The sequence below is a fragment of the Sphaeramia orbicularis genome, unplaced genomic scaffold, assembly GCF_902148855.1.
Source record: "Sphaeramia orbicularis unplaced genomic scaffold, fSphaOr1.1, whole genome shotgun sequence".
Taxonomy (NCBI): domain Eukaryota; kingdom Metazoa; phylum Chordata; class Actinopteri; order Kurtiformes; family Apogonidae; genus Sphaeramia; species Sphaeramia orbicularis.
Window position 1 is genome coordinate 1 of NW_021941681.1, and position 11,040 is coordinate 11,040.

Genomic DNA, 11,040 nt, shown 5'->3' on the forward strand with positions numbered 1-11,040 from the left:
TCATCAAAAAACTCCATAAATCAGAAACTGATCGGAGTTTTGGTGTGAACGTAAACGGACTCAGTGATGATTATACGAACACAAACGCCAGTCTAAGGCTCCGCCCACAGCAGGTCGAACACACAATTAGCATTTTTTGGGTGAAATCCGATTTCTTTGTGTGTCTGAGTCTGAACTGAATGTGACCCTGAAGTGACCCACATGCACTAAAGAGGTCCTGAAGTGACCCACATGCACTAAAGAGGTCCTGAAGTGACCCACATGCACTAAAGAGGTCCTGAAGTGACCCACATGCACTAAAGAGGTCCTGAAGTGACCCACGTGCAATAAAGAGGTCCTGAAGTGACCCACATGCATTAAAGAGGTCCTGAAGTGACCCACATGCAATAAAGAGGTCCTGAAGTGACCCACATGCACTAAAGAGGTCCTGAAAGTGGTCCAGGTCAGATTTAGGACCACATGTGACAGCGGTCCAGGTCAGATTTAGGACCACATATGAAAGTGGCTGGGTCAGATTTAGGACCACATATGACAGTGGTCCGGGTCACATTTAAGACCACATATGAAAGGGTCCAGGTCAGATTTAAGACCACATATGAAAGTGGTCCAGGTCAGATTTAATACCACATATGAAAGTGGTCTGGATCAGAATTAGGACCACTTTCATATGACAATGGTCTGGGTCAGATTAGTGCTGTTCAAACTGTCTGTAATAGATCAGATACAGGTCACATATGTGTCCACTGTGTGTCTTTGTGTTTTCTCTGGTTGTCCTCTGTCTGTCCTCTGGTTGTCCTCTGGTTGTCCTCTGTCTGTCCTCTGGTTGTCCTCTGTTTGTCCTCTGCCTGTCCTCTGGTTGTCCTCTGGTTGTCCTCTGCCTGTCCTCTGGTTGTCCTCTGGTTGTCCTCTGTCTGTCCTCTGTCTGTCCTCTGGTTGTCCTCTGGTTGTCCTCTGCCTGTCCTCTGGTTGTCCTCTGTCTGTCCTCTGTCTGTCCTCTTTGTCCTCTTTCTTTCCTCTGTCTGTCCTCTGTATGTCCTCTTTGTTCTCTTTGTCCTCTGTCTGTCCTCTGTCTGTCCTCTTTGTCCCCTGTCTGTCCCGTCTGTCCTCTTTGTCCCTGTCTGTCCTCTTTGTCCCTGTCTGTCCTCTGTCTGTCCTCTTTGTCCCCTGTCTGTCCTCTGTCTGTCCTCTGTATGTCCTCTTTGTTCTCTTTGTCCTCTTTCTGTCCTCTTTCTGTCCTCTTTCTTTCCTCTCTCTGTCCTCTTTCTGTCCTCTCTCTGTCCTCTTTCTGTCCTCTCTCTGTCCTCTCTCTGTCCTCTCTCTGTCCTCTCTCTGTCCTCTTTCTGTCCTCTTTCTTTCCTCTCTCTGTCCTCTCTCTGTCTTCTCTCTGTCCTCTCTCTGTCCTCTCTCTGTCCTCTTTCTTTCCTCTCTCTGTCCTCTCTCTGTCCTCTTTCTGTCCTCTCTCTGTCCTCTCTCTGTCCTCTTTCTGTCCTCTCTCTGTCCTCTTTGTCCTCTCTCTGTCCTCTCTCTGTCCTCTCTCTGTCCTCTCTCTGTCCTCTTTCTGTCCTCTATCTGTCCTCTGTCTGTCCTCTTTGTCCTCTGTCTGTCCTCTGTCTGTCCTCTGTCTGTCCTCTGGCTGTCCTCTGTCTGTCCTCTGTCTGTCCTCTTTGTCCTCTGTCTGTCCTCTGTCTGTCCTCTTTGTCCTCTGTCTGTCCTCTGTCTGTCCTCTGTCTGTCCTCTGTCTGTCCTCTGTCTGTCCTCTGTCTGTCCTCTGTCTGTCCTCTTTGTCCTCTGTCTGTCCTCTGTCTCTCCTCTTTGTCCTCTGTCTGTCCTCTGTCTGTCCTCTTTGTCCTCTGTCTGTCCTCTGTCTGTCCTCTTTGTCCTCTGTCTGTCCTTTTGTCCTCTGTCTGTCCTCTTTGTCCTCTGTCTGTCCTCTGTCTGTCCTCTTTGTCCTCTGTCTGTCCTCTGTCTCTCCTCTTTGTCCTCTGTCTGTCCTCTTTGTCCTCTGTCTGTCCTCTGTCTGTCTGTCCTCTGTCTGTCCTCTGTCTGTCCTCTGTCTGTCCTCTGGTTGTCCTCTGTCTGTCCTCTGTCTGTCCTCTGTCTGTCCTCTGGTTGTCCTCTGTCTGTCCTCTGTCTGTCTGTCCTCTGTCTGTCCTCTGTCTGTCCTCTGGTTGTCCTCTGGTTGTCCTCTGTCTGTCCTCTGCCTGTCCTCTGGTTGTCCTCTGTCTGTCCTCTGTCTGTCCTCTGCCTGTCCTCTGGTTGTCCTCTGGTTGTCCTCTGTCTGTCCTCTGTCTGTCCTCTGGTTGTCCTCTGGTTGTCCTCTGCCTGTCCTCTGGTTGTCCTCTGCCTGTCCTCTGCCTGTCCTCTGGTTGTCCTCTGGTTGTCCTCTGTCTGTCCTCTAGGGAGCAGACGGTCTCTGTGGTTCAAAACTACACCTATGATGACGGTTGTGAACCGTGCGGCACCGACACCTTCAGCAGGGAACCCTTCGTCGTCATGTTCAGCTCCAACTACCCTGGTAGGCTCTGGACCAGGGGGACAGGGGGACAACATGGGGGACAACGTGGGGACAACGTGGGGGACAGGGGACAATAGATTTATTTTTTGTATAAATATAAACTAATATGGACTAGGAGTGTAAAAAAATATCGGTTCCACAATTTATCATGATACTGTATTCATATTACAAAGTACTGCATCAATATTTGTAGGTATTTAATCAAATGCAGATACTGTGGAGGTTCATTTTTGTTTTTTGGGGGTTTTTTTGTTTTTTTTTATGTATTTTTTGTGAATTCTGCGAGCTCTTTTATTCATATTTTTATGGGTATTTTTCTCTGTTGTTTGTAAACGACAAAAGTACTACTGTGATATACAGGTCATGCATGTAGTTTTTTTTTTTTTTTTTTTTAAATGGATAGGACTGTTTTTTTTAAATAATGGTCGTTTCAGTCGTCCTAAAAGTACTTCTGACTGTCGGAAAGAGGCAGATGTTAGTTCTTTGTTGGAACTGAAACAAAAAAAAATGTAATGGTGTTGGATGATTCAGGGACTGTGCACTAATTAAATTCATTAAATTAATGTTAAAACTGCATTTATCCAAATCCTGCATTTTAAGTTTTAATAGAAAAGTTTTGTGATATAGCATTAGATCCTGTTCTGATCAGATACAGATGTGTTCAGTGTTTGTGCAGATTTCTGGTGTAATTACATTTTCCAAGAAATAATCATTAAAAAAAAAAAAAAAGACAAAACAACCATAAAAGTATTGCCTTGTTAATATAGGTGTGTGTCGACAAGAATCTGGCAATACGATACAAACCACAATACTAGGATCATGATATGATATTCGTATATATCACGATACTGTTAACAAGGTGATATTTTTTTGGTTGTTTTGTCTCTTTTTTAAATGATTATTTCTTGGAAAATTTAATGACACCAGAAAAACACACTAATTCTGTGTTCCAGGCTGTTTTTTGAGCCCTTTAGTCACGACTTCAAACCACGACTCACGACTTTGTAACGTTCCAGGCAAGTCACGCCAAACTGCCTGCGCGCAAGGACTTGTGGAGTTAGATGTAAACAAACCAGCATGGTGGACTGTTATGCTTATTTACAGTCATTTCTATGGCTAAAGCTGTTCGTTTTTTGCTTATTTGAGGGAAACGAGGTGGAAAAACGACGCATAAGGCAAGAGAAGCTGTTCTACCTTTGATGTCATTTGTATATTTGGATTCATATTTGGTATTAATTTATTCTTCCACTCATTGATCTGAAAACTAGCTAACACTAGAGCAGCTGCTGATTATACAGAACATTTGCAGATAAATAATCAGAGCAATACCTTGTTTTAATAAAGAATCTGCATAAACACCTCATCCATGGGGGGGCGCCATTGCTATGTGACGTCAGAACTGGGAGAACATGGATCTAATACGAGTTCACGGGTGGAAGTCCCAGGTCTGACTGAACATTCCAGTGCATTTACACTGGTAGAAGGACGGAAGAACACCAGTTATAGATGGACTGAAGGCAGCATAATACTAAACACATTTGTATCTGATCAGAACAGGATCTAACATCTAACATCTATCTATAAAAACTTAAAATGCAGGATTTGGATAAATACAGTTTTAACATTAATTTAATTAATTTGAATTAGTGCACAGTCCCTGAATCATCCAACACCATTACATTTTTGTTTTGGTACAGTCCCAACAAAAGAACCTCCGCCTCTTTCCGACAATCAAAAGTACTTTTCGGAAATGACCATTATTTAACAAAACTGTCTTACCATTTCAAAAAACTACATGCATGACCTGCAATATCACAATAGTACTTTTGTAGTTTAGAAATAACAGTGAAAAAAACCCATGTGAATATATACATGAAAGAGTTCAAGAATCCCAAAAAATATGAAGAAAAAAGAAAAACAAAACGTGAACCCCTGCCATATCTGTATTTGAATAAATACCTACAATAACGATGCACTACTTTTGAATATCGATACAGTATCATGAAATGAAATATCACGATATATTGCGGAACTGATATTTTCTTACACCTACTTGTTAACAGTATCGTGATATATTCCGATATATCGTAGCATGATCCTAGTATTGTAATTTGTATCGTATGTCCAGATTGTTGCCAATACACAGCCCTAATATGGACACAGATCTGATGCACCTGAATATTGGACACCTGCCTAACCACATACCCCCCCCCCCCCGCTCTGTCCCCTGTCCAGCCGTCAGGACCTTCGTCCTCGTCCCACAGCACACGTCTCCAGACTCTGCGGTGGAGGAAGTGGACGCTCTCTATGATGTGGTGAAGGACGTCCGCCAGCGCTGGAAAACCAACGTAACCACTTCATCCAACACCAGCACACAATAACCAGAGATGTACCGATCCCATATCACTATCGGATATCAGTAAAAAAAAAAGGGCTGATCCGTGTAACTTATCTGAAGTGCTTATTTTATCATCGCGTTACTTTGTCGCACACTTTGCGACGCCACTGTCGATGTGACGGTGAGTTCTTCATCGTGGCACAGATCTGTGGTTGTAGGAAACCAACAGTAACAGTCGTTTATCGCAGAGGCAGCGAACGGCAAAGGGTCGATGACGATGTGATGCTGCACTGCCAATAGTGGTATCGGCTCGACTCGACTCGACTCGACTCGACTCGACTTGGCCTTTTTGCGTTTCCATTATGAACAAGTGTTCAGAGAACGCAAACCTCGGCCACGCACCCTGAACGGTGTGCATGTGTGGACCGACTGTTTCAGTTTAAATTCAACAGTTTCCAGGTTGTTCCAAACAGCAGAAACAGCTGAAGCTCGGTCCCAGTCATGTGTCTGTCCAATTAGATTCAATTCACATCAATATTGGTTGAGTTCTAATTTTAAATGTGTCATAAATGGGTTTTCAATGTTACTGACTTTCTTCTTCTTCATTAAACTTTCCTCTCTCTTCGTGGTATTTGTCCAGTATGGTTCATTCAGAGCGGCGCCCCCTGGTGGATTAACTGACAAACGCTCATTCCAACACATTAAATGTCAGTAGCAGCACTTTGTTCCAGTCAGACTAATGACAACGACAATAAAGCACATTTACAAAAGGAACGAACAACTGGAATGGGATTATTAAGGACTAGTGTCGGTACTCATCAGCTAGTACTCAAATGTAAGTACTTGTACTCAGTCTGGAAAACAGTGGTATCGGTGCATCCCTTCTCAGTACGGTCAAAAGTTTAATGATTGACTGTACACACACACACACACACCACACACACACACACACCTGTATGTTTACTCATCTGATGTTCTTAAGTACAGCCGTTCTATTTCCTGACCAGTTAAAGACACTTTCATTGTCATTTCTTTTTATCGTGACTGTTTTGGTCCAATGACTGATACTTGTTTTTAAAACAGTCACTAGTCTCTTTTCCATTGATCTTCAAATTGCGTGAATAAAACTTGTGCATAAAATAAATGTATTTAATCAAAAAGACAATTTCACCAAAACTCGTTTTTCGATTAAAAGTTTTTACGCTGGTAAGAGGTGGTTTTTTGGGGTGTTGCACAAATAGTATCTCAGACAAAACTGCAACAGAAAGAGCTTTTTCTGCAAGTAGAGTCATGTGAATTTAAAAAAGGGATGCTGACGAACTTTTACAAGTGAAGACACAGGAAACGGAATTATTTTATAATTTAGTCGGAGACAGAGGGGTAATATATAATAATAATGAATCTATCTGTAAATCAACACCAGATTTGTGTTCGTCACCATGTTTATGGATGACTTCTCGTGTCATCTTGTGATAATAAATACACAAATCATTGCATTTGTGATTTAATGGAAAACTGACATTATGCACTTCTGTTATTTTGACATTTAGTAAATATGGGTAAAGTTTTGTGCAGATGTCTGATGGAAAAGCGACCAGTGACACATTAGACTCTTTATGGGTATTTCTTAGTTGAAGTTTTAGAGTGAAAAGTAACTGACATTACCTTAAATAATTCCCAGTTTCTTTGTCTCTGTGCGTCATAAAAGTGAACTGAACAGTGCTATTGGATCAGACAGTATCAGTATCAGCAGATATCAGCAGTCCTGCTATCGGATCAGTACTGGAGCTGAAATATCGGATCGGTACATCCTAAACAATAACCCCAGGTTGACCTGTGAAGCAGGGATGGACATGTATGTGTGTGTGTGTGTGTGTGTTCAGGACATTGTGCTTCTGGGGACTTCAACACTGGCTGTAATTACGTCTCGGGCTCAGACTGGGACAGGATCCGCCTCTTCACAGACCAGAGCTTCCATTGGCTGATCAGCAATGAGGCCGACACCACCGTCTCACACACCGAGTGTGCTTACGACAGGTACACACACACACACACACCACACACACACACGGTTCGATATGGGTTTGTGTACATTAAACCACTTTTACACAGTAGATCCTGTTAAAAAAGGTCAGATGTTGACTCCACCTCCTCCATTGACTGGTTTCCACAGTCAGGAGAACAGGTGAGACAGGCTGGACTTGTACACAGCAGACCTGAGTTCATCAGTCAAAGGGGGGGGTGCAGTGGATAGTGTTGTGTGTAACTTGTGCATCAGAAACACCCTGATACCAAATAAGGTAATTTGACTGTTTTAATACATGTAAATATTGTAAACATTAAAAAGTCATAAAAATCTGCAAAATCTCATGTAAAGTTAGGGTAAAAACTGTATTTAATTATGGAAAATTACCATATTTTTATGAGATGGTTATTTTCTGTTATTTTACAGTATTTTTTCGGCACCCCTGCTGACAGAATGTTACTGTTTTGTTTTGTTTTTTATTATTATTATTTTTACAGTGTACTAAAATAAACCCAGTTCATGAACAGACTCAGATGTACAGATTTTTTTCCACCTCCAGGCTAAAACACACACACATCTGTCGTCTGAATACTTCTTTAACCCGTCGTTCGAATGCATCCAAACCGCAGCGTCTTCTTCTTCTTCTGGTCTCTACAGGATCGTGGTCACTGCTGACATGTTGAAGGGGGTGGAGCCTGGTTCTGCTCAGGTCTACAACTACATGACGGACCTGAAGCTCAGCCACCAGCTGGTACCAACACCTTTAACCCTTTAACCCAGAAACACCCACAGCTACGTTTGTGTCAGCTCCCACATGAATCTTTCTCTCTGTTTAACCCAGTGGTTCCAACTTTGGTCTGTGAGCCCGTTTAACGTCACAAATTTCAGGCAAACCCAGACATTCAACAGAGACTTTTTTTTGGGCTAACATTAATGTGTTTTTGATCATGTAATAGTTTGCTATAATATGTTGCAAATAACGTTAATTTTAGGCAACATTTAGTCTGTATAATGTAAATTTTTATTAGTAAGTTTTAATTTTATTTATTATTTTTTTATAAATTATTACAAATTCCAGGCGACCCCAGACATTCAAAATGGAGACATTTTATTTGCTAAAATTAATTTGGTTTTGATCGTGTAATAGTTTGCTATAATTTGTTGCACATAAATGTTAATTTTAGGCAACATTTAGGCTATATACTGTAAATTTTTATTAGCAAGTTTTAATTTTTTATCAATTACTAGAAATTTCAGGCAACCCTAGACATTCAAAATGGAGACTTTTTTTTGCTAAAATTAATTTGTTTTTGATCGTGTAATAGTTTGCTATACTATGTTGCAAATAAACATTAATTTTAGAGAACATTTAGCCTATATAATGTAAATTTTTATTAGTAAGTTTTAATTTTTTTTTTTTTTTTTTTTTTTAATAAATTACCAGAAATTTCAGGCGACCCCATTTGAATTCCAGGTGACCCCACATGGGGTCCCGCCCTGAGGTTGAAAACACTGATTTAACCTATAATAACTGATTTACCACCCTTTATTATAATATTATCCTCTGTATTTTCTGTTTTTTCAGTGTAAATCATGTATTTTCCCATATTTAACCCCATAAAGACCCAGAGCTACTTTTGTGAGAGTTCCCAAATGAATGTTTGTCCAAATGTAACCGTTCTTATGTAATTTATCACCATGAATCACAGTATAGTCTTCTGTATGTAGCATTTTTCAGTGAATTCATGTATTTTCTATATTTTATTCACTGATCATGTGGATGTTCTTAAAAGCTCAGTTCAAAGTTGGTTATTTTATCAGAAACAGAGAAAACTGATGAAAAAGTGACTTTTTCAGCAAAGACATCATTAACTGCACATTCACCCAGTGTGTCCATCCACTGGCACTGATCCAACTATGGGTTTGACTGGAGAATCAATGTTGGAGAAGATGACGGGTGAATAGGACCTGCACTGTAGCTGTATTATTTACTTTAAGGGGCCAGTAGATTAGCACATCATCCACAAAACAATGAAATTGGATGTTGTTTCTAAAAATGGAAACCCATGGGGCAGCATATACAAAGTAAACAGGATCCAGAATAGAGCCCTGAGGCACCCCAAAGCCTTGAAATTCAACTGTTATTGTATCAGAACAATGAAAACACAACAGAAAGTGTCTTTTTCAGTCCAATCTATCATTAACTGAATATGAACCCAGTGTGTCCATCCACTGGCACTGATCCAACTATGGGTTTATTACTTTTTTCTTCAATTTTGTTCAGTTTGTGGCTTTTTTTTTTTTTTAATATGTTACTTATTATTTTGTTGGTTTATTACAAATTTGTGTTTTTTAATAAGTTTGACTGTTTTTGTTCATTTTGTAGCTTAATTTATTGTTTTTATACTTAATTTAGTCCATTTTCCACATTTATTATTTGTAAATATTTTGTTTTTGTTCAGTTTTATTTATTGTTTTGTTATATTCGACCCAGTGTGTCCATCCACTGTCACTGATCCAACTATGGTTTATTACTTTTTTCTTCAATTTTGTTCATTTGTGGCTTATTTTTTATATGTTACTTATATTTTGTGTGGTTTATTACTAATTTTTGTTCATTTGAATGACCAGTTTGACTGTTTCTGTTCATTTGTTGCTTATTTTTATTATTTTTTTTTTTATACTTAATTTAGTCAATTTTTCCACATTATGTATTATTTTGTAAATATTTAGTTTATTTTTACTTTTTTGTTCAATTTTGTTCAGTTTGTGGCTTAATTTTTTGATATTATTTTATCGGTTTATTGCTCATTTTTCTTCATTTTAATGACATTTTGACTGTTTTTGTCCATTTTGTTGCTTATTCTTTTTTTACTTCATTTAGTCCAGTTTTCCACATTATTTTTTTGTTTTATTTTCTTTTTGTTCTTTTCATTTTTTTTATTAATTAACATAAACCCGTGTGTCCATCCACTGTCTTTGATCCAACTCCATGGGTTTTACTGGTGAATCAATGTTGGACAAGATGACGGTGTTTCCATGGTAACTACGGAGCCTCTGAACGTCTAAATATGGTCATATCTGATGACCATGAACAGATGAAGACTGTATTTGACACCACTTATGTGGGACTCCAGATGGAAATGAACCGTACGGCTATAATCTGTCGTATTTACATGTAAATGTTCATTAATACGAACTGTTCCATTTTAATAATAAATCACTCATTCATTTAATTAATAACAAAACTACTAATGATATTCTAATACAGTGATATTAGTTTGTTTCACAGTTGTTCGGTGTATTTGACTGGAATGTTTCCCGTCTCGTCTTCCAGGCTTTGGCTGTGAGCGACCACTTCCCAGTGGAGGTGAAGCTGATTGGTCGACCTCCATCTGTCTGAGTCACTTCAGACCTTCAGCTGTGACGAACTTCCACCACGAAGGGATGAATTAAACGATCAAAGCTTTTAAATACCCTGTGGAGTGTGTGTGTATTGACTGAACATGTTTTCCTCTCTGTAGACACAGTGACACGGTCCATTAGGTCACGTCACCACAATAATATTACATCTGAAGTGAAGAAAACAAAAATAACTTGTGTTGACAAGTTTTTAACCCATAAAGACCCAAAAATGCAAAACCATCTACTGATCTAAACTGTTTAATACCTGTTCATCCACTAATTCTATCAATACGTGTCAATAATGGGTGTAAATTACAGTTTTGCCTCAGTTATTCATAAGATAAATGTACCAAACTTGAAAAGTGACAATAAAAACAAAATATTTGGAAATAAGGGGAAAAAATTAACCAAAAAACCTTGAAATATGGCATGAAAGTGAATAAATATTTCCAAAGTGAGCAGAAATTAGCAAAATACTTGAAAAATGGGCAGAATTCATTATTTCATAACATCCAGAATGCTGTATTTATTCTGTTCACCCCAAAACCAGAACCATCTACTGATCTAAACTGTTTAATTCCTGTTGATCCACTAATCCTATCAATCCATGTCAATAATTAGTGTCAAATACAGTTCTTCATCTTTTCATGGTCATCAGATATGACCAGATTTGGACATTCAGGCTCCGTAGTTACCGCGGAAACACTGTCATCTTCTACAACACTGATTCACCAGTAAAACCCATGGAGTTGGATC

At 39.4% G+C, this 11,040-nt stretch overlaps 1 protein-coding gene across 1 annotated transcript; it reads left to right on the forward strand.

The window, feature by feature from the left end:
• Window positions 1–2,399: 2,399 nt before the first annotated feature.
• Window positions 2,400–10,310, forward strand: dnase1 (deoxyribonuclease I; the record flags this gene model as incomplete). The annotated part of the gene is given in 6 exon segments (XM_030130674.1): window positions 2,400–2,515; window positions 4,751–4,863; window positions 6,737–6,746; window positions 6,749–6,890; window positions 7,537–7,630; window positions 10,217–10,310. Coding segments are annotated over 6 exon segments (541 nt in total), but the record flags the coding sequence as incomplete, so codon positions are not given.
• Between the last annotated feature and the right edge of the window lie 730 nt (window positions 10,311–11,040).